Raw genomic sequence first — 24,116 nt, 5'->3', positions numbered from 1 at the left:
TCAACAACGACACCCAGCGCCATCTATTAATTTGAATATTAGTTTCTAATTTTTCACATAATTTATAGAATTAGATATTATGGTTTATTTCAGTAATTGTATTTAAATTTGCAAGTTAAATTATTATTTTTATATTTTTAAACATTTAAACTATAAAATAAAAAAGGGCTTGTGACTCCTACAGGAAATGTGATTGTAGGGAAAACAAAAAAAAAAAATGTAATTCTAAAAATAATAGTTATTATAATAGATATTGAATTAACATTTTAATTTTATAAAATCAAATGAGAATAATTATTTAATATAAATAAAATATAAACGTTTAATGCACACAAGTTAGATTAACTATATAGTTATTAATTTAATTTTTTTTTTTTTTTAGTGATGTATAATGATTATGAACGGTGATAAATAATTAAATGAGGTGGTTGATGTTGCATTTAATGCATGAAAACATCAAATCAAATAAACCAATTAATATTAATTGTTAATAACAATTATACAATGAAAATATAATCAAATAATTTATATTTTCTTCATAGGTTTATTGTATTACAATTTAACAAACATTATGAAAATTATTAAATTATAATTCAATTTAATTGATTTCGTTTTATTTAGCTTATAATGAATAATAGATCTATAAAATGATTTACTTTTTTTAAATGTAAAAATTACACTTAAAAAATATGTATATTTATTTACACGAATTATACATATTCTTTAATTATAAATATATAATATGATTAATTAAAAATTAATTTTGAAATAATGAATTTATTACTAATAAATGTTTCAATCTAACATGAACAACTGAATCTATTAATTTATAATTAAAGTAAAGAAATAATTTCAATTATTTTCTCTGTAGCTTCATTAAAGTACACATTAAGTAGTACTGTGATTTAAATATCCAATTTTGTAGCAGTCGTTTTGATCTTAGTTATATACTTATTGACTACAGGCTGTACTTCTTCTTTCAAAAAATATGTAACCTATACAACAAAATATGTGTTAGTAAAATTAATGAAACAAAAAAAAAAAACTAATTAATTGTTCATTTACTTGATCTGGAGCACATCCTATGAATGTGGATGGTTCTAAAAGCTGAGGTAGTTGATCTAATATTGGAGCAAAATATGGATCTTTTATAACCCTGTCTAAAAGATCATTGTCTTTGCCTTCAATGCGAACTGTACTAGCAGCTTCTAATGATAAAACTCTTATTTTTTCATGACAAACCTGTAATTTGTTTAATTTCATATTGAAATTTAAATGGGAACATAATACATTTTTTTGATTTTTCAGTCTGATACGCATATAACATAAAATAAATCATCTAGAAACATGTATAACTATTTTTGAGTTTCAATAATGTAAGAAAAGCATTTTATTTAAATGTCAAAAAAAATAGTTTCCCTCTGAGCTTAATTTTAAATTAATATAAAAATACTAAACAAAACCAAACTTTCAAAGTATACTATAATTAAGTTTTGAGATAACATATTTTACTTTGATGAAATTTAAAAAATAGTTTTCAGCAGTTATTTAAGACAAAATGGTTTTACATACTACGAAATACGTTTTTAATATTTTATGTCTGTAAATTAAAACTAATATAATATACTGTTTTAAGAGATTTCATAATAAACAAAACAATTTTAAAATGATTCTATAAAACTAATAATATAATAATATAATAAAACTATACAATAAACAGTAATTTAAATATATACAAAAAATAATAATAATAAATTGTGAATACAATTTTCATTTTTCATATTTTACAGGAACAAGAATATTTATTTATATTTTTAAATTATTTACTTGTCTATCTCCTCCAATTTTGACCATTGCAATAATTATATTTTCTGTAGCCATAAAAGGTAGTACTTTGTCAATATTTTTTGCTATGACTTTTGGGAACACAGTTAACCCTTCAAGAATATTTTGTAATGTTAACAATACACTGTCAGCAGCTAAAAAGGCTTCTGATAAACACAAACGTCTGAAATATCAAAAAAATAGTTAATAAATCCATTGACAAAAAAAAATATTGGTAAAAATAAAAATGTAACATATACCTATTTGCACTATCATCTAATGAACGTTCCAACCATTGCACCGATGCAGTTGTCAAAGGGTTATTTACTAAATTCATTAAATAGCGAGCAATAGAACAAACCCTTTCACTTCTCATGGGATTCTGTTTGTAAGCCATGGCACTTGAACCGATTTGAGTCGGTTCAAAAGGTTCACCGATTTCATTCATACCAGCTAACAACCTCAAGTCTGTACACATCTATACAATATAAATAAATTATATTTAATAAAAAATTTTTAATAACACTATTGTTAGATTTTAAGACTAGATCAAAACTCGTACTTTATGGACAGAAGCCCCAAGAACACTCAAAGATGAAACAACTTCTGCATCTACGATTCGAGGATATGTTTGACCAGTAACTGAATAAGAAGATTGAAAACCAGCAAGCTGAGTTACCCTGTTATCCAATTCTCTGACTTTTGAATAATCACCTTTATTTAAATACATTAGTATATGGGTAAATTATAACAAAACATGAAATATGTATAGAAAAGGATAAATTACCATTGAAAAGTTGTAAGAAAGATGCTTGGGTACCAGTGGTTCCTTTGATACCACGGAATTTTAAGTTAGCACGAACATGGCTTATATTTTTTTCGCATATAATCAAATCCTGTAGCCAGAGACATGCTCGTTTGCCAACAGTGGTCAACTGAGCAGGCCTGAAAAGTTAAACTATTAATGTAGTACTTTTAATTACGACAAGAATACGTGAAATATTTTATTGTTAAGAAAAGTATACTCACTGAAAATGTGTGAAACCTAAAGTAGGCAATGACTTGTGTTTGTCAGCAAATTCGCCTAAAGTTTTCACGCAGCCAGCAAGTTTTGGTAATAAAATATCAAAAGCATCTCTCAATACCACTAGATCCTACAAAACAAAAAAAAAAAAAAAAGGCGATATGAGTTATTGTGAATTTATTTTTTTTGTATTTTACGGGAGAGCACGAAAAAAGTTTAATTTTGCGTAATAATTTATTGAATGGATAAGATAAATATTTGAACATAATATATTATAACTGTATTAGATCCATACTTATATCTAACTGATGAAAAGTTATAAGAATTACCAAGAAGTTCAGAAAACAAATCATTGTACATAGATATGAGTATATGAATTCGATAAAAAAAAATAAAAACGTACTCAATTTCACTCGAAATTACCCTAAATTATTCATCAAACATCTATCGACCGAGTTAAGAAGCGCAATGCTACCAATCCATTATACATTAATAATCATGTAGGGCATGCCAGTCGGAACTTACAGCGTTGTCTCCTATATCGCACGAAGTGGCACCTAAATGAATTATGGGCCCTGCGGTCGGACAACAAGTGGCATACGTGTGCACGTGAGCCATGATATCGTGTCGGGTGAGCTTCTCTTCGTTGGCCGCCGCCACGAAGTCCACATTGTTCACGTTGTCCTGCAGTTCCTTTAGCTGTTGATCGGTTATGTCCAAGCCCAATTCCTAAAAACGTACATGTTGACAGTTAGACAAAATGTTAATAATATACACATTGGATTAGAGATACTATATATATATATATATATATACATTATACGCTAACACATGCCGCCTAAAAAACCAAGTCAACTTCTGTTTCCATATAAGGTCGAATTTAGTACAAGTGCCAAATAGGCCCCATTATAATTTGATGCTCCTTCACCCTAAGACCCAATCATTTTCTACCGCGAAAAAAAGGCAAAATTGAATTAATGAAAATTTTTTTTTTATAAATTGAAAGGAAAACAATAAGAAAATATTGATTAAATAATAATTATTAATTTAAAGCTTATAAACAACATAGCACATAAAAAACACAATTTTTTTTTTTAAAATAACATCACCTATAAAGTTTTGCGACGATATACTCATATTATATAATTAGCATAATGATAACCGATGTATTACAAATAAATATACACAACAATTGTACTCTCAAAACCAAAACAATTTTTAATACGCGATTTATACAAAATTAGAATAAATAAAATATATTTATTTTTTGTTCGGTACAATATATTTGCTGTTCTTCATATATTTCGACGCCCAAAATCCGGCCCTGCTCCTGTATAGACAATATTTAAATTTTCAGTGTACACAACGTTTTTTTCCGAATTAAAAAAATTAAGGAAATCAAGTTACTTCTATATGCCATACATATACATGCAGCTAACCCGGAAAAATCCGAAACGACTCACCCGTAGAAATACTTTTTTACTTAACATGTTACAATATTGCACATGAAATATTATTAGTACATATTATCGGCGTAACGAGGTAGTATAAGGCGTACACGGGATAAACGTAAATATTTAAAGTGTTATCACGTTGCGTACCGCAGGAAAGTAAACGTTACAACCGTATCGTTTTCGAGCGATAAAAAACCCGACACGAAATACAACAACAACGCGTAAAAAATATTTTGCCGTGGGCGCGGCAACAATCGATAAGCATAATACGCATATGTATGCATTATACTTATTACAATCTACTGAAAACTCCGGAACACATCAGTTTCTGAGCGCAAACATTACTCACCTCTGCCACGTGTTTGCACTCTACTACGCCCGCCGGTTACCAGAGTTACCATGGAGTACCCGTATCTAATCTGGTCCCCTCGGTGTACGCGTCTGTCGAGTGCCCACCCGTCGCGTGTGCGAGACTTCGGAAAGCCAACGCCTACGCGCGGTGTACACACGTACCGGATTGGCCGCAAGCGGTGTGCAACCGGGGTGTGGTGTATACACCGGTGTGACAATTTTACCGCGGTAAAGATAACGGACGAACGTCGCACGGGGGCAGGGAAAGTTCGGTTCTGTCGCGTCCGAGTCATCGAAATCGACGGGCGGTACGCAGCACATACATCGGTCGGACTCGAAGAAACTTCAGTGCAACGAGCAACAACGCACAACGGACCGCACGTTTACATTGATAATCGACACGCCGCGGTTGGGATCTGTCCCGATATAAAAATACACACGCGCGGATCGTCGCAAGACCGTCGTCACGAACGTTTGAACCTTTGCGTTCGCCATGGTGAACATCGCGAGCGTAGGCACGGTGGTCATCAAAGTCGTCAAGTTGGTGAGTGTTCCCCGTGCGAATCCGGTTTACTTCCTCGTTTTCACGCACGCCAAGTCGTCCACGTTCAAAACCGTGTTTCCATAAATCCCTCGCGACCGGTGGTTCGAACTCGTCCTGTCGACGTCCCGTGCACAAGTGCAACGTTTGCTTGCTGCGCCCTCTCCTTCGTAACGCTTTTAACAATTACGATACACGACACTGTTACGACGGTTAAAACCTAATCGTACGATGTATATACTTATTATATCATGTGCATAGGTGTTGAACATCATCATCCTGGTGCTGTACCGGACAGGATACCGCGGCGGGTTTTTGGGAGTCGGCGGCACGTGGAATCTGAACGAGGAGAAAAACCCGGACGCGGAAATCATTGCTTCCGGCGTGTTCATTGGGTTCTTCATCTACACCACCGTGATACTGATATCGTACGGGTTCGGGTCCAATCACCAGAAGAAGACGTTAGTTGTAAGTAAAGTTATACAATATACCCCCTACCAGTGTCGTAGTCAAGGGGGGGGGCACATGTCTAATTTTTAACACGATTATTTTATATAAATTATTTAATAAATTATTTATAATAATAAGTGAGATGTGATAGGTGAAGTTGAGAACTTTAAATATTCAGGATCATTTGTACAAAAAGACGGAGGTCTTAGCATGTATGTAAAATATAGGATTAATTGCGGTTGAATGAAATGGAGAGGAGCGTCGGGCGTTTTATGCGATAAAAGAATTCCATTAAGACTGAAAGATAAACTTTACAGAAGCGTAGTGAGACCAACTATGCTATATGGTTCAGAGTGTTGGGTGGTTGACAGGAGAATAGAACAGAGAATATGAGCGTTGCGGAAATGAGAATGCTTAGATGGATGAGTGGAGCGTCAAGAAAAGATAGAATAAGGAACGAATATGTGAGAGGTAGTATTGGTGCAGCGTCTATAATGGACAAGATTAGAGAAAATATATTCAGATGGTTTGGGCATATGATGAGACGAGAGAAAACAAAAGAATTGAGAATTAACGTAGAAGGTAAAAGAGGAAGACCAAAAAAGAGATGGTTAGATATAAATATATGATTGAGAATGATAGGAATTGGCCGTTGGTGTGTGCGTAGGGAATGTAGAAAATCAAGACGAGCGGAGGTTTAGGATAAAGGTGGCTGACTCCAAATAGTTGGAAAAAAGGCGAAGGTGAAGATGTTGATAAACCGTTCAATCCGTGATTTACATACATTTTATTATAGGTATTGTTATGATAAATGTACATTGTACGCTATAGCTGCAAACAGCTGTACAGTTAATTAAATAAAAAATTAGACATACACTTTTTCTGTGCACAAGCAATGGGGTCCTACTAAGTAATAGGCGATAAGTAGGCATTGAAAAAACTAAAGATAACGTCTCCACCCGAGCGACAAAAAAAAATGCTGGCTACGGCACTGGCTCCTACCGACTCGCGTTCGTCGAGCACCGCACGTGTTACGTCCGCGGCTCTTGCAGAAACAGCGTGCGTACAAACGTACCACCAAGATAGTCGAGACCCGATCAAAACGGCAACGATTTGCATAAAATAAAATACGTACAGGTCAGTGGCGAATTCACTGGGAGGGTCAACCCCCCCCCAAAAAAAAAAAAAAATCAGAAAAAATATATATTAAAAATCAATAATTTTATGAATTAAGAAAAAAAAAACGATCGGCGAACTATCGGCCGACTGCTTAATCAGTGTGGCGCTCTCCCATCGCCCGCACACATTTCGATTGATTAGTCAGCCGATAGAAAGAATAGAAGGCACTGCAACTGGTAGATATGGAAAGTCTTAAACGTGTGTCTTCCTTCACGATTACTGGTCCAATTAGTTTAAGAGTTCATTTAAATTCATGAAAGCTGTTTATATTCATTTGATAATATTCAAACAAATTTTATTTTTTGGAAATTTAGTCATTTTGAATGCATCGTACAAATACATCGTATTGCCTTGTTATAACCATCAGCGTACAAATAGAAAGCAACTAAAATTATCGGTTTCGTTTCTTCTTCGTCCTTCTTCGCCGCTACATAAAATCAATAATTAAATTCTAGATAACATTTCAAATAAATATTTCCACACGACTATTTCCGTCGGTAGCATTGTACCGACTAGCGAAATTAACGAAAGCATTAATCGGCCGACCAGAGACTGTTTAGTTCGTCTAGCGTGCGCGCTAGCAGCGCAGCCCGACCGAACTATCGACCGATAAAAAGTCTGCAATTTACCCTAAAAGGTTGCGCGAGCGCATATCACGATATCTCGGTGATCCTGTAGCGGTCCAACAAGTGGATTCGTGTTTTTAATTTTTCACTCCTGCGCAGGACATCATCATGAACTTCGTCGGCATGTTTATGTTCATCGCCGTGGGCGGCATAGCGCTGCACTACTGGATCGGCTATCAAAACGAGAACAAATACATCAGCGTGACTTCCGAAAGGGCTATAGGCATCACGGTGGGTGTGATGTGCGTGCTGTCAGGAGCCGTGTACCTGGTGGACACCGTGCTGTCGTTCATACACTTCGCGAGGGAGATGGAGTTCGACTGAAACCGACCACGACGATCCCAATATCGTTATAGTTAATAGTTTGAATTCGACGATTTTTATTCGTGGACGACACACGCACATACAGTTTTCGATTTTACACGTAATATTAAGCTCAACCGGAACCTCTATGCGCCCTACCTCTACCACGGAGTACAGACAACACGTGTTCGTTGTGTGTGTTTATAAATAATTCTATGTTCAAACATAACTCATTCTATAATATTCCATAATGATTATTTATTTTTATTTTTTTACTCACACCTTGTTAGTTAACCGTGCGTACAAGTATTTTGTAAATATCTAATCTTGTAGTCACACCTACCCATAATACTATTATTGTACTGCTATAGAAATTAAAATAAAATGCGACTGGTTTTGTTTTAAATCAGTTTATGGATATTTTTTCGTACGCTTAACCTCAGTTTCTCTTGACGCGATAAATCCGATTTCTTATCCAAAATACGACGTTAACGATAACATACGTGAATAAGATCCTATCGGTTTTAGAAATTCAACTTATGGAAATATCTACTGTTATGTCAAACATCCGGTAAAATGGCCAACATATTTAATGAGCATTGGCCCAACATTTGTGTATGATTTTGTTCACCCCTATTTTATCATGTTTTTTGAAGAGCCCACTATTTGATATTTCAATAAATTATGAACAAGGCTCGGAATTTTATGCGCTAAAAAATACTAAAATATGCGATATAATATGCAGTAAAAAATTGGAAAATAATTACTTAAAAAATAATAAACTGACTACTGACTAGTGTACACTGTACAATGAAGTCGTTTGCATGCAAATATAGGTATGCAGTATTATAACGAACAAAAATAATATTGTGTATAAGCTGATACATTAAGTTAGATAATTGTTTACGAATTACCTATGGTTATACAATTTGTTTGTCATGTTAAAAATATTAATACACTGGTAAATTTGTATAAAAATAAATACGGGCCGGCGGTGGTCACTATTACGAGTTCTCGGTACTATAAAGATTATAATATTATTGTTAAATGCATTGGGAGCCGGAACAATACAAATAATAGCCGTTGATGAATTAATTTATTTTGTCAAACGATATAACACTTAGAATTTTTGTTGTTATATATCTTATATTATATTATTAAACTATATATTTTTTTTTAAAAATTTTGTTAAATCCATGAAATATGCATATAAATGTTCTTAAACCCAAAATATACGAATTGGTACAAAAAGTAACAAAATATGCAAAATTATGCAACAAAATTTTTTATATCTGAAATATACATACTATGAATCGAATTTGTATCGAATCAGAATTTCAATATGCACTTTTTAGACAAATATGCAAATGCCTAAAGTTCCGAGCCTTGATTATGAATATTAGTACATATATGAATGATAAATACAATTATATTTAAATAACATTTAAAATGTCATAAAGTCGACATAATAAAAATATTAATATTTTTCTGACGTAAGAAATATATATTATATTAATCACGATAAAAACTCCCTGACAATATGCATTGCATAAATGTATAGAACAATTAATACATCATTTTAAAAGTTGTAATAAAACGATGGTAAAATAAATACTTTCAAGTCTCGTCACTTCACATAAGCACAAAATCGTGAATAAAATATTACTATGTATCGATATTTCTATAATGATAAAAATAGATAATAACAATCATCGTAGATTCATTTTCACTGTTGTTTAGATATATTTACGACACAGCAAATAAAATTAAGTCTTATAAGAATAATAAAAATATTTTATATTAAACAATAGAGATGAGCTCTTGTAGGTAGGCTTATACATTGTAAACAACGGTTTGAAAAACATGGCATACGTTATGGATACCGAAACGTTTGAATACCAATTCTATGATTACATACAGAGACTAACTATAAGTACTTATTCTGATTGCACTATAAACGAAGACGATCGTACGACATGATGTTTAACTTTAGACAAACATTTACTTTGCGACTTGTATATAAACTAATTACAGACATAGTATATATATATATATATAACCACAGAAGGAAAATTAGAACACACATATAGTCGCAACTAGTTTACTACGTGCAAAGAAAAATTCGTTACTGTAGAGGATGTGCCTAATCTAAAAATTACATTTAGAGAAGCAGCAAAGAAATGCTCAAATTTAGGTGAATACGGTTGATTGATGTAATTGTATACATGTAGGCAGCAGGAAAAAAACTCAACTCAAAATGTCATTCCGACAATAATTAAAAAAATAACTAGTTTAGGTGACAACAGTTATGTACTACATGTATTTATATTGGATGTAATTCTGATAAAAATTATCAAATAAAATAACCATATATTTTTAGTAGGGAAAAAATGTAATTTGAAATGTCATTCTAATAATTGTAAAAATAAACAGTTAAGGTAATAATATTCAATTAATAAAATAATTAATAATATTCATAGGCGCAAATAGAGGGGCTTTAGGGGCTAAGCCCCCAAACATTTCAATAGCCCCCCAAACATTTCCTACATTTTTTAAGCTTTATTAGTATATTATTATAGTTTATGATGTAAAATTCGTGTTCGTATTTTTAAGATTATGTAATTCGTAAATGAAGAAATTTAATTCGTTGTGGTATTATTTTTACTATTATTGTACATCGTAGGACAATGTAGACTTAATCCATAATACATAACATACCAATAGGGGCAATAACTAATAATAGTATAATACTAAGCATTCTTATTACGCAGTCTATGGTTAAAGCTCATATTGATATTTGGCTATTTATACGTCTACACGGGCTATACTCAGTATACTATTATGTAATAGGTTATCAGTTATCACTATGAGACTGTATAACTGAGTTGTGAATGTCTATGGGCACGTGCATTCTTGCGTTAAACGCACCTTCGTTAAAAATAGAATATTTGGGAAATCCAAATAAAACCACAGTTGATGTATAAAGTATTTGCGTGTTTCATGTTTGTGAGTGTTGTAAACGTAAAAGAAATAATATGTTCAGTATATTTAATTAAAAAAAAAGCAAAATACTTCTGCTAGTTTTCATTAAACTCAACAGATTGAAGTCGAATCAGTATTAGTTGAAACAACTACAAAAAATATTGAAGTTCCAATTGCGAGTATAAATTTGGTAGACTCAAATTCGCCGGTTTTAGACTTGAGTGATTTAAACACAGTCCCTAAGGCCCTTTTTTAACAGGTTCTAAAAGGCGAAGAATGGAAACAAAAACTCTCAATGACTACTATGTTACTGTCACAACTGCTGCTGAAAACTCATTGAACGAAGATGATTCAACAAAGTAAAAATATTGGGAGGAGCATGCTTACTATCCAATATTAGATGCAATTATATTTAGTTTGAGTACCCGATTTTCAGAGGAGAGTTTAAAAATTGCAACAGCAGTTGATGGATTATTTAAATTAAATTTTCAACAATCTTCTTTTGTGATTGATTTTTATAAAGTACGTTATAACTTGTATTTAAAAAATATTTATGAATTATGATTTATGAATTCCATTTGACAAATACTTTTTTTAAACTATTTTGTTTTCATTTGTACTATATTTGTGTACAGGATACTTTTGATATTGATTGTTCCATCTTAAAAAGTGAAATGAATGTACTAAAAAATATGATGAGGAAGTTAATTTTGAAAATATCAAAAATCATCTAAAGCAAGATATTTCCTAAATTATATAAAATTATGCAAGCGGCAAACACATTACCCGTGAGTTCGACTACGAAAGGTCTTTTTCAACTATGAGAAGGATCAACACATATGTCCGAGCTGACATGACTCAGGACCGATTTACTAATTTAGCAATATTAAATATCGAAAAAGATATTACAGTAGATACTGAAATAATATTAAACACCTTTGCTAAATCCAACAGAAGATTACAACTTTAAAAATGTGTTATGTATATTTAAAATATAAAATGTTAAAAGTATATGTTTTATTATAAATTGTAATTAAGTATGCAATATACGATATACCTATGTGTTGTATTAAAAATGTTTTAGGTGTTAATTACTTCCATAAATACTTTATTCAAAAGCTAGGGCTATTGGTTATTGTTAATTATAATTTATTGGTTATTTGAAAAATAGTAAGATTTAAACTGCGTGCATGTATTATATTCAATGTACCGTTTGTTACTGAAAGTAATCAATTTATCTGAACGTCATACAGGTGCTAATTTTTTTCAAATATATTGCTATATTTTCATTAATCATAAATTCAATTGCGTTGTGTTGACACAGTCGAGCATAGACATATAAAGAAATATTATTATGTCTATTGATCGCAGTAAATTTGTAACTATCACAAACGCAAATAACAATTAATAATGAAACTAACTAAATAATTAAACATCAACCATAAGTAATAGAAACACATAAAAAATATAACACGACCCACTAAAAATATAATCGCGACCCACAGTTAGGGAACCTCTGCTATAAAGTCTATACTCAATAGCAGTATATGTACTTATATTTATATTTTGTAACTTCGAAGCTATCGAAGCGATCAAACTGGTCTGAAAATTAAAACAGATTAATCGCAGTATTAGTACAAATTATATGAAATACAATAGGTTTTATAATATAGTTTGTGATATTGCTCAAAGCGTTTTATTTTTCATGAAAACGTTTTTTCTTAAAATTATATTTCAAATAATTTCACGGCACCCTCAATTTAAGTTCGCGGCACCCCGGTTGGAAACGACTGACCTAGAAGATAATTAGTGTGATAGTAGTAACATTTTTGACGAAAATTAATTAAGTACTCTATACGATGATTAATACTTTTCAAACACGTCCAATAACATAATTATAGTAGAAAATAGGTAACAAATAAAAACTCATACTACTCAAACCCAAAATTAGGCTACTTCGATTTTTATTGGAATGTAAAATTTCAAATGACTGCACTGAACAATATTTTTAACATTACTTACTACACTTGTATACTAGGCTGTCAAGATACATAATTTTACATTTTAACGCACACTACGCAATGTACATATTCGTTCAGAATATTTTATTTTGATTCATTGATCTAGCAGCCATGCTGCTTTATCAGGGGTGGACGCAGTAAAAAATCTCGAGGGGTTTTGAAAAAATAAGAACAATTACCATCAGACCCGTATTTACAAATATGGCGCCCCGGGGCATATTGTTTTATTATCCCACCCCCCAAAAAAAAAATAAATAATAATAATAAACACATATTATTTCGTCCATAATCGAGATTCTTTAATATTAAAATATAACTTATAAATGAAAATCGTTTAATACTTTTTTTAGTTAATAAATTAAACAAATTATAACATAATAAAACATACTATTTTCTTTTTTTATTGTTTTATTTTTTTTTATTAGGTACATAATTTTTAAAATTAATTTTGCTAAAATATTTTGCCACCCCTAAGACTTGACGCCCCCAGACATGTGCCTACCCGTGCCCTCTCTAAATACGGGCCTAATTACCGTTATTTTGAAATAATTGACTATTGTCGATCGTTATCACATGACCATACAACACACAATTTAGGGAAATCCGTCAATCATAATGTACATTACTTACTGATAATAAGCGATTTACAAACATGCATTATTTTTACGAAGTATTTCCATCATGGAATTTCAAAAATTTGAGTTTTAAGTACCAATACCTTTCAGAACGTTTGGAAAATTACAAATTATTACAAATTCACTTTTCTTAACAAAACATTTTTTTTCTAACTTATTTTAATTGTATTATGAACAATTCATTTTTTTTCAAGGTAGGATAACTACGTTTGAAATTAATCATCCATACATTTCGAGGGGAGGGAGGGTTGAACCCCCAAAACCCCTCCCTGCGTCCGCCACTGTGCTTTATAAAACAATAACTCATACTGAAGTGAGTGGTCAAGGGTAGTTCTCAATGTACTCCGCTAAGTATTTATTACCTACACACGTATAATACTGAGTAAGTATAAGTTCGTAGGAAAAACAAATATTTCGAACGGATATGTTGAAAATAGATACAGATTTTTCTACAAAAAAAAGAGAAGATACACAAATACATGTATTAAAAATTTCAATTACACATCATTTTCTTCGGTCGTGCGTTAAAAAAAACACATTTTAATTGATTCAAAAGTTGATTACGAGGACTGGAGCGAGATTTAAATTTAAACCAAATTTACCAAAATGTATACGGTTCGTAATCGAGAAAATCGTTGTTTCATTCGCTAATTATAACGAAGTAGCAGGAAAAGTAAAACGTATCGGATTAAATAATCCGTTTCGTTATTGCACACGCGGTAAAAGTGATTATTTTTTTTCTCGTCACGATGGCGAATGACATACAAAACAAAAACGAACTGTTATTTTGTAATCGACGGAACGTACGCGGAGGAGAAAAAAAATCATCATCATCATCATCGACGGCGGGCAGGGCCGGCCCAAGCAAAAATATTGCACTAGACAAAATCAAATATTGCCGCCTCGAAAAAAAAAAATGAGCTCTTATTTTAACTTGGCCCCTTCCCCAATTTTTATGTGACATATCTACATAAAAAAAATTTAATTTTATATTTCATGTATAAAATTATATGTTAAAAGACTTAAAAATGTTTTCAATAATTATTACTCAAAACCCATCACTATCGCGACTATCGGAAATCGCGGAAATGATTGTGTGGTTATTTATATTTTTGGAATAATTGAAAACGCCCAGAGTAGGCCGTAATATAATAACTTTAGACAATATTATTTTATTAAGTGGTTTTCACGAATGAATTATTTGAATTATTTTTCTTATAAAACACCGATAGAACTAAAAAAAAATGTACGAGTCAATTTTGAAAATGCCGCCCTACTAAAGTGCCGCTCTAGGCAGATGCTTAATTCGCCTATACCTTGAGCCGGTTCTGTCGACGGGATCCGAACGCTAACCACGGTAACGCGATTCGAAAACGAAACGGGAAGAAAAAAAAACACCGATTTCAATAGTCCTTGGAAATCGGAATGTCGATAAACATTACGAACGGATACGACGGCGGAGGGTATCGACATGCGAATCCGTCGACGACCGGTGGTTACGTGGTGCGCACAGGATTCTCAGGTATTACGTGCCGCCTTCGATAGGACGGCGAATAATTAGTGCGCGGCGACGACAGTCGTTCCCGTCAACAGGTTTTACTGCTTTCTCGTAACGTACGCGGGAAATACGGTACGTGCCGCCGCTGCCTTCGTAACGAGTCCAATCGATTCGTTTCGGGAAAACCGCGGACGCAACGAACGGAACCGTGGAAAACGGCAGACCGGATGAAAAGCGTTTGTCGCGGCCCGCCGGGCGACGTTCGCACCGACACGGTTTACATGCGCGCGCGCGCCTATGCGGACCGAAAACCAGCCGAACCGGGTGTAACGTCGGGCTAACCGCTTCCACCGACCTATAGGTGTACGCTCGCGTTTAGCCGAACGCAATGGTTAAGAACTAGCGCGTGATAAAAAAAAATAAAAAAATATTTATATATAAACAAACCGATAATGACGCGTTACGCGGAGCGGTGAGGTACTACTACTACTGCTGTTGCTGCGAGAGGGAGTGGTACACTGCCGTATACCGAGGTATCCCGAAGGTAGAGGTTGTGCACGGTTAATTCGTGTCCCATTAGTTCCAATTAAGCCGTTTCGCGCCCCTGCAGTAGAGGTGTGTGCGTGTGCAGTATACGCGGCGACAGCAACAGCAGCAGCAGAAGCAGCACCAACGTTGTCCGATACGGTGTGTGCAGTCGATAACGAGCGTGAACATGGCCAACGAGAAGTCGCTCAAAGAATCCCTGCTGGCCGCCTCGCCGTTCCTCATCAAAGTCGTGGAGATCGTGAGTAATTTCATTATCACGCAGCATCATTCGTGCACCGCCGAATCACGGACGCGAAAACAAATATACAATTCATATCACTAGAATCCGCTTACGACGATCTTCAAGGGATTTAAAAAATCATATCGTTACATCCGAAATCCGTTGTATCCGAAAACATTGCCTATGTGAGATATAAAACCAATCAAATACATGGCTAGGAATCGTTTTATCCGGAATTAAGCGGATCCTACTGTATTTGGACATTTGGTTTTGCGTTTCGTTTGTGAAAATCATTTGCCATAAGCAGAACACGAAACAATCCCGCGGAAAGGTCAACGGAGCGAACTGCATTGAATCTTCCGATATTTTAATTTTATTTTTTACGAGCAAAGCGGATTATGTAAAGACAACATTTTCCAACACGTGTTTCTGCTGTAACGTTGCGGAATGTATGACTGCGTACGACGACTTCTCCGTTTTTCCGTCGACATACTTATAGTGTAATTTATGATACGCAGGTATACGCGTACTATACTAGTTTATAGTGTACTGGCAATACATACTATAAACTTTATGGCTACGAGTATTAACAAATTTAACATTTTTTTTTTTTTACAAAAAAAACAAAACATATTTTCTTATTAGGAAATCGTTCGTTTATTATGAATATTTATTTTTATTTTTATTGCTTCTATACAAAAGATACTATAGTTTGACAATCATGGTTTTTTTTTGTGACAATATAGTGATTAAAAATTATTTGTGTTGTATAAAAATGAGTGAGATATTTAACAATAAATTGAAATAAATTGAAATAATTTAGATGTGGAAATTTGCGTAGCGAATGAAATTGATGCTAAGTGAGATGAGGAAAATAAAACGTGAATTGAGAAGGATTACACCAAGGGAAGAGTAGTCCAGAGAGGAGTGTTTGCAGAATAATAAATCGCGGAAAAGAAAGAGGACATGAAAAAATAATATGATATAAATCGTATATGACTTCGTGCGTGTGGAAGGTGCAAAGGGGAGAAGAATTAAGTGAAAGGAGAAATTAATGATTAGAAAGAAGATTATGACCAAAACGAATCGAGAAAAGGAAACGATTGGTCTAGTTCCCGGAATAAGAAGAGTTAGGGATGGAGAAAGATCACTGCCAGGAGACAAAATTACGTGGAAAATAATACCAAGAGTCATTTCGTACTTTTTTTTAGGGTTTTGAGAAGAATGAGAAGGAAATTAAACGTGAATATTTTTAGTGAAAACTGAATAATTATATTTTTGGTGGGTGTGGCCAGAATTTTTACATTTTATACATCTATTTTTTATTTTATTGCACGGAAATATGGTTTAAAAAACAGTTGCACCGCTACAATAGTCTTAAATTATATTTGATTAATTTTAAAATCGTATATTTATTTTATTGGCTAATCTCTTCTTGCTCATAAACAAAAAAAAAATGGATAGGGGTAGGAATTAATTCCATTCACCCTTTTTACTTACAATTAGCGTATACTCGAGACTTCTTTTAGGACTACATCAGTAGTGTTTTGTAACACATAGGTGGGTTTCTTAATTTGATTCGCTTAGATTAGTTATGAATTTTCACGTTAATACTCGTATAGGTTAATAAACCAAATATAAGGTATTTATTTGTGTACTAGTTACTTATTGATTTTGACATTAAAAGATCATAATGGAATTATAAAATAAAAATTAAATGGAAATTAGAGTAATAGTATATAATGTGTGATTGACTTAAATATTTAACAGCAATATAGCCACAAACGATAGAATACATTTAATTGGAAGTAAAAATTAGAAAATATTTGATTGAATGTTTCATAAAGATTATTGATTTCAATTAATAGAGCATTTTAATGTAGAAAAAAAATATCGATACTTAACAAAAATGTCCATAAAAATATCATTGAAATAATATTCAATCAAATAAATAATTGCTAAATAATTCATAATGTTCTTCCTGCAAAAAATACAGACCAATCGAGACACATTTAATTATAAATTATCGTTAACCACCGGCATTACGAACTAAACATTCTTCAGAACTATGTAAATAGTTTTATTTTTTTCTAAATGCTTTTAGATTAAAAAAAAATATACCATAGTGCATTGACTATAGTCAATACATCGTCGATTAAAATATGTAGATATCATAGTGTTTAACGTACTAAAGATAACGCCTCAAAGGTCAAATACTTCCGTGAAATATACGAGATAACAGTAAAATACGTAATTGAACAAATATTACTAGAACACAAATGATTTATGATCAACGGTATCAACTGATACGACTCATCATATCGAATAGATCCAGTGAAATTATCTTTTAATAAAATACTTATATGATAATGTAGACAAAAAACGGTCTACAAAAAAAAACTTTTTAATTTTTACTTTTATACTTAGTATATTGCGTATAAGTACGCATCATAATGAATATTGATTGATTTTATAAAATTTTCATAATCTATTATAGGATAGCTCGAGAATTCATAACAATTTTAAAACGAGGCGTGCGTGTTACGCAAAAAAAATCTAGTTAAAAATGTCTCTAATAATTCGGGGTGTTAGGTGATTTCTGAAAACGAATTAACAACGCACTGAAGACGATAAAACTGTATACTTTATTAATTACGAAACAGAATAGTTTCACTGTGCGATAAATATTAGTGATGGGAATCAAATCTGGATTTACGCCATTGGCGCAACTAGGTCTAAAATATTGGGGGGGGGGCTGAAGCCCTATAAATAAATATAGTCAATGTGAGCTATGAGGGGCTTCGCCCCCCATACCCCCATTGCCGCAGACACAGAACAATAACTATTAATTGAAATTAAAACAATCATAAAATATTATTACCATACTATATTATTAAAAATCATGTACCTACTTCTATGTAATATGTTTTACATAAAATATGACATAACACCACCTCAATATTCCGCCGTCGTCCGTCACATTTATTAGATAACAATATTATTATAAATTATGTAGATTTGTAGGAATTACAAAATAAACTATAATAATAATATTTTATATTTATACAATTTACTTTTGAATAATTCTCTGCGTCATATATTCATATTATTTAGTATGTATCTCACTATCCCATGCTTAAATTATCATTAAATTTTAAATAATCAAAAAATTTGAGGGGGCTATAATACATTTTGGGGGGCAAAGCTTCCCCCTAGTTGCGCCAATAATTTACGTACACACGAAAAGGCCGAAAAAATGTTCTAACGCAGGGTTGGCCAACCCGCGACCCGCAAGCGGCCCGCCTTGGAAATTTTTGCGGCCCGCGACATTTATCAAATATTTACAAAAAAAAAATTATTTTTGCGCCGATAGAATATTCTGAAATGCCCGCGCAACGCGGTATCTGTATTAATAACAACATAATCGCAACAAAAGTAATAATTCTAATTTAATCTGATAGAAATATAAAAATATGTGATTATATTAATATTTTGGCTGATGACATTTTTTCGGCAACCCTATATGTGATCCGCAGGATTGTAATGTATTTACAAAGCGGCCCGCAAGATCATTTGGGTTGGCCATCCTTGTTCTAACGATATATTAAATAATCAAAATCAAACGATTCGAAAGAAACAAACGAAACGAACGTGAGCGAGTATAAAGGCATTGCGGCCGCTCGACGTGACGACGAAAAAACAACGTCTTGCGCGCACGACCTAGTAGCACTGCGTATCTCGTGCGCGGGAACATTAACCGTTTTTCTGTTGCAGGTACTGGGCTTGACCAGCATATGTCTGCTCGTCAGCCCATACTCGTCCAGGCTGCACACGAGCACGGGCCGAGCGGGTTTCGTGTACTCGGCACTGTCCGGCGCCGTGCTGGTCGACTTGCTCATCGTGGTCAGCCATTTCTTGCAGCAGAAGATACCGAAAAAGCCGGTGAGTCCGCGCCGCGCGTGGTAGCTACTACAAATCTGCGAGGGTCGTTTTTTTTTCCCCCCCGCCCCGGCACAAAAACATAAAAATTTCCCCCCCCCCCCCCCCCTCCCGAGACCGTTCGTAATGTTTATTATTTATTTTCATCGGTGATCAATTTATAAATACCGTAGATTAATAATAACGATTTGTGACAAGCCTTTTCAGTCAGTTCGAGAACATTTCATTGTCTAACGGCAAATAATTGGCATTAATAATGCAATCTTATATTGTACTTGGGTAGTTTTATTTCTGGCCGGCTCGGTCCGAAGAAAAATACACCGATCCCGCCTATTACCAAACCGCAATATTATGGCACGGCCTGGTCCAAGCCCGGTACGAATTGGGTAGGGCTAGCCCTACCCGTGCAGATTTCTTGTAGGTACACATTACGACCGGCCGGTGCCATTCTTTCTCGTTGTTCGCCCGACGCTTTTGACGCCCGCGTATCATGTTTTCAGTGTCTGATCGTGTCATGCTGGTACGGCTTGATGTTGGCCGTGGCCGCCAGCGTCATATTCTCCGACTGGAGAGCGCTCCAGTTCGCGCTTCAGGTGCGCCCGTCCAAGAACCGCATGGACTTGATGATATCCTCGGCGGTGACGGCCGGGCTGACGTCCATCACGTTTTTCGCCGATTTCGTGTTGACGTTCAAGTACGGGTAAAAATGTGAAAGGGAAAACGAGAAAAAAACGACAAACGGACGTCGTAAACTACTACTTACATCGCTGTCTATTTCTACGCGCCCAACGGACGTAATCTAAAAAGAAAACTGGCTTCAAAACGTTTAATATATATATATTTACAATACATACAGCAACACTTGACACACACACACACACACACACACACACACACACACCATTAAAGGCATTTTTAACGGTCGTATCATGACGACATAGTTTTAACCGATTAGCACCAGTTTCTAAACTATCAGCACTGTCTTCGGTTAACTTTATTCATAAGTATTATATATTTGAAACAAAACATTCAATACGATATATCAGTATCAACTTTATGCAATTACTGCAGTATTATTTTTCAGTCATGCTAGTATTTTTATTTTAAAACATAAATTAATTAGGCAAATGAGTACACAGTTTCCATTATAATATTTTTGTACTTGTATATTTTTATTCATTTAAACTATAAGTACTTAGATATGCATTTTAGTCATTGATCCGATACAAATAATTTTGTGCTAATAAAATTGAAATAATATACTTCAAATCAATCATTAATCTTACATCAGTTATTTGAAAAACATACTTAAGACACGTAATACATTATTAATAATTTTTAGAAAAAATATCGCTAAAATAAAAAATCACAAAAACATAGGGCCAATGCCAAAATTGTATTACATAGAAGTACATTATATAAAATGTCTATACATTTCTATTGCCTTAGATTTAATTTTGATTAGTTATTAATTTTAAGGACTGAGTTGTTGTTTTATTATTTTTAAATTTGTAAATAAAAAATAAACTTTAACGCATAACAATAAAACTAATGAACTATGTAAGTTAAATTTCACAAGTAAATCTAATGTATTTAAATGAAATATGTTTAAAATGTTTTTAATTCATTTAATAATTGTCAAAAATTATGTTTTAATATTATGCACATTATTTCAATATTGTCTAAAATTAATCTATGGTACTTATATAGAAATATATTATTACTAAAAAAAAAAATAACTCACAAAATGTCATTAATATGTTTGGATTGTGACAGGTTATGTTAAATCTATATGTTAATGGAGAGTTATGTGATACAACTAACTCATAAAATGTTTTCATTAAAAATCATATCTTTAAATTACAGCATATAAATTATTTAGGACTCACAGTTAGGAACATGAAATTAAATTAAGGGCACGTAAATAAATAGCTTTTACATTTCAGTTAGTTGATGCTAATTATCTTTCCAGATATCGTCTATGTTTAAACAGTCAGAAGCAGAAGATATTTTTTTATTATCTGAAGAAAAAAATGAAGTATTTGTATTCTTAGGAAGAGAATATGTCTTGTGACTTGAAGATGAAGGTAGCAAATACAATGAATTAAACGATCCGAAATTATTAACTGTGTTTGATAAATTAGATAATACTTGAGTTTTATTTTGGAAATTTGACTTTGGTACACTATGTATAGTTTGTGGTAAACAATTGAGCCCTGAGGAAAATGGTTTTCTAAGTGTATTGTTTTTTATTGTTGAAGTACATCTTAAGTCTTGTGATACATTATCATTGATCCAAATAGTGTGCAATGGTAATTTAGGTAAACTATTATCTAATGTATTCATATTTAATTTATCTACAGAACAAACTGACGTGTTAGGGTTTTTTATATTTTGTTTTTGCTGCGAAACTTGTGGACCAACACACTTGTGATGTTTCTTATTGGATTTAACAGAATAAATAGGAGATTTCTGGCATGAATTAACTGGAATAGTATTTTGGCTTTTCTCATAATTTGTATGTTGTGTTACATTAATATTTTCAACACTGGTAGATTTAGTCATGTGTTTTGGAATAAAAGGTTTAAACAACAAGCTTCTGGGTGAATTTGGTGGTAATACATCAAGACGGTTAGTGTTGTTAGGAATAATAGGAACAAATCTTACACGATTACCTTGTGAATTAATTGAAAAATTCTTCTTTAAATCTTCCCACCGTTCCTTCAATTTTAAATAAAAATCAGGAATACATTTAATTCATATTTATATATTATACATATACAAGTTAAATATATGCTTTACTATGAATCCTAATCATATTACAGAGGTCAAATAATATTCTACGTTTCTAAAAGTGTTAGTATTGTATAAGTGAAATTCTAAGTTAATTTATAAAACATAAATATAAAATAGCTATTTAAATTACATGTTTCTTATTTCAAAAATAATAACTAGATTTGTATGGAACACAGTTAATTCATATTTATATATTATACATTTACAAGTTAAATACATGTTTTACTGTAAATTCTAATCATATTACAGAAATTAAATAATAATCTATGTTTCTAAAAGTGTTAGTATTCTATAAGTAAAAAAATAATAAAATTAAAAATAATAATTAGATTTGTATAGATAATTTTTTATTGATGCTTCAAAATTGTTTCCAAATTATAAAGATATATAACTTACTACGTAAACTAAAATTAAAATGATTACCTTTTTTTTTATTATTTATTAAATATAACTATTAAAGAGCTCAATGCTAAGTAATGAAAATAATTAAGATAAACATGTATGTATTACTAAATAATTAACCAGTCCAAAACAGTAAAAAGGGCATTAAGTCTGACTAGAAAAATTATTATTTTATCTATATTCTCCTAATTTTTAGTAAAACGATAAAAATATTAAGTATTATATAATATTTATAGATAATAGATATCCATAAAATGTATCTATATTTTTAAGGCAGTGGAATATTTCAAACTTTAGATTCAACCACCTTGTGTAGGTGGTTTGACAAAAAGGAGATGAACAACGCAAGTAAAAAATAATATCAAAAACATCAGTCATTTAGTACAATAGCATTTCATAATATATGATTAGTAATTTATTTATTTTAAATAAAAGTCATCAAGAGCATATTTTTATATTTGTTATCTTAAGAACAATCGCTGCTCTAAATGACTCAAATATAATAAATATATATATGTACTTTTATATATAACATTTTATTTTAAAGTCAGCAATGACAACCCTCAGTTTTTGATTTATTTTATTTTTAATATATTTTTCAGATAAAGATCTATGAAACTACAAATATACATAGAACTGCCAGCCACCAAGTGTTGATAATATTACTAGTTACATACAATTAAAAATAAATATTCTATTATGGAATGGATTTGTTAACACATTATATTTATTATAAAAATATTTTAAGTACCCATGAGTCAAAACCATTTTAAAAAATGGACGTTTATAATAGTGTACCTCTGAAAAAGTACCTACATCTATACATGCTTATAGTGGCTTAAAATAAATATGCTACTGTTAGCCATACCTTCATATATCTTACAAGTACTTATGTATATATATATACATATAAATTCTTTAAACAAATAATTAGTAAATCTACAAAATGTTTTTGGATATACTACCTTTTCAGCTTGTGCTAATAAAGTCCAAAGAGTTCTCCATGTAGTAAATTTTTTTCTGTCACTGAAATTGAATTTCATTTCTGTTGAAGCATACCTTGTAGAGAGAGGAGATACATAAGTATCATATACAGAATTGGCCATGGTTGGAAGAAAAGAAATTAAATGACAATAAAATTAAAAATTAATAAAACACAACAACCAATTTTAAATAAAAAGGGGAATAACAAATGACAAAGAATCACTTAATATACTAATAGAATATAACGTGTAGTGGGATATGGTAATTATTGCATAAACGGGAAAACGTGCTTAAAAGTATATTGATAAAAGTTATCTATTATCAAAAGTGATTTCTTA

At 32.2% G+C, this 24,116-nt stretch overlaps 3 protein-coding genes across 5 annotated transcripts; 2 read left to right on the top strand and 1 right to left on the bottom strand.

Moving 5' to 3' along the window:
- Positions 1–800: 800 nt before the first annotated feature.
- Positions 801–23,900, bottom strand: LOC112682474 (adenylosuccinate lyase). Of its 3 annotated transcripts, none has more exons than XM_025553086.1 (9): positions 23,760–23,900; positions 3,374–3,577; positions 2,854–2,978; positions 2,612–2,769; positions 2,387–2,538; positions 2,085–2,302; positions 1,828–2,008; positions 1,066–1,242; positions 801–995 (listed from the first exon to the last, which is right to left on the bottom strand). In XM_025553086.1, the coding sequence occupies exons 1-9, from the start codon at positions 23,898–23,900 to the stop codon at positions 906–908; spliced, it is 1,446 nt and encodes a 481-aa protein (XP_025408871.1). In that variant the 3' UTR covers positions 801–905. The 3 variants fall into 3 exon arrangements, with proteins under 3 accessions (XP_025408871.1, XP_025408873.1, XP_025408872.1); XM_025553088.1 differs by lacking the exon at positions 23,760–23,900 and adding an exon at positions 4,652–4,740; XM_025553087.1 differs by lacking the exon at positions 23,760–23,900 and adding an exon at positions 4,312–4,414 and having other exon boundaries at positions 906–995.
- LOC112682480 (protein snakeskin) lies at positions 4,921–7,995 on the top strand. Its single transcript, XM_025553095.1, has 3 exons — positions 4,921–5,197; positions 5,456–5,662; positions 7,549–7,995. The coding sequence occupies exons 1-3, from the start codon at positions 5,147–5,149 to the stop codon at positions 7,771–7,773; spliced, it is 483 nt and encodes a 160-aa protein (XP_025408880.1). The 5' UTR covers positions 4,921–5,146; the 3' UTR covers positions 7,774–7,995.
- On the top strand, positions 14,715–20,827 carry LOC112682481. Its single transcript, XM_025553096.1, has 3 exons — positions 14,715–15,675; positions 19,432–19,599; positions 20,097–20,827. Exons 1-3 carry the CDS (start codon positions 15,604–15,606, stop codon positions 20,298–20,300), a joined length of 444 nt encoding a protein of 147 aa, XP_025408881.1. The 5' UTR covers positions 14,715–15,603; the 3' UTR covers positions 20,301–20,827.
- Positions 23,901–24,116: the final 216 nt, after the last annotated feature.

The sequence above is a fragment of the Sipha flava genome, unplaced genomic scaffold (genome assembly GCF_003268045.1).
Source record: "Sipha flava isolate LNK unplaced genomic scaffold, YSA_version1 204_pilon_pilon, whole genome shotgun sequence".
Lineage (NCBI taxonomy): Eukaryota > Metazoa > Arthropoda > Insecta > Hemiptera > Aphididae > Sipha > Sipha flava.
This window is presented reverse-complemented; position numbering and strand designations above follow the sequence as displayed.

What these genes read in the sequence shown, in the direction of transcription:
- LOC112682480 (XM_025553095.1), top strand. Translation starts at nt 5,147, where the DNA reads ATGGTGAACATCGCGAGCGTAGGCACGGTGGTCATCAAAGTCGTCAAG. An exon ending in TCATCAAAGTCGTCAAGTTG is followed by an intron (nt 5,198 to 5,455) that starts GTGAGTGTTCCC and finishes TCATGTGCATAG; the next exon opens with GTGTTGAACATCATCATCCT. An exon ending in ACCAGAAGAAGACGTTAGTT is followed by an intron (nt 5,663 to 7,548) that starts GTAAGTAAAGTT and finishes ACTCCTGCGCAG; the next exon opens with GACATCATCATGAACTTCGT.
- LOC112682481 (XM_025553096.1), top strand. Translation starts at nt 15,604, where the DNA reads ATGGCCAACGAGAAGTCGCTCAAAGAATCCCTGCTGGCCGCCTCGCCG. An exon ending in TCATCAAAGTCGTGGAGATC is followed by an intron (nt 15,676 to 19,431) that starts GTGAGTAATTTC and finishes TTTCTGTTGCAG; the next exon opens with GTACTGGGCTTGACCAGCAT. An exon ending in AGAAGATACCGAAAAAGCCG is followed by an intron (nt 19,600 to 20,096) that starts GTGAGTCCGCGC and finishes TCATGTTTTCAG; the next exon opens with TGTCTGATCGTGTCATGCTG.
- LOC112682474 (XM_025553086.1), bottom strand. Translation starts at nt 23,900, where the DNA reads ATGGCCAATTCTGTATATGATACTTATGTATCTCCTCTCTCTACAAGG. An exon ending in TATTAGCACAAGCTGAAAAG is followed by an intron (nt 3,578 to 23,759) that starts GTAGTATATCCA and finishes GTACGTTTTTAG; the next exon opens with GAATTGGGCTTGGACATAAC. An exon ending in TTTCTTACAACTTTTCAATG is followed by an intron (nt 2,539 to 2,611) that starts GTAATTTATCCT and finishes ATTTAAATAAAG; the next exon opens with GTGATTATTCAAAAGTCAGA.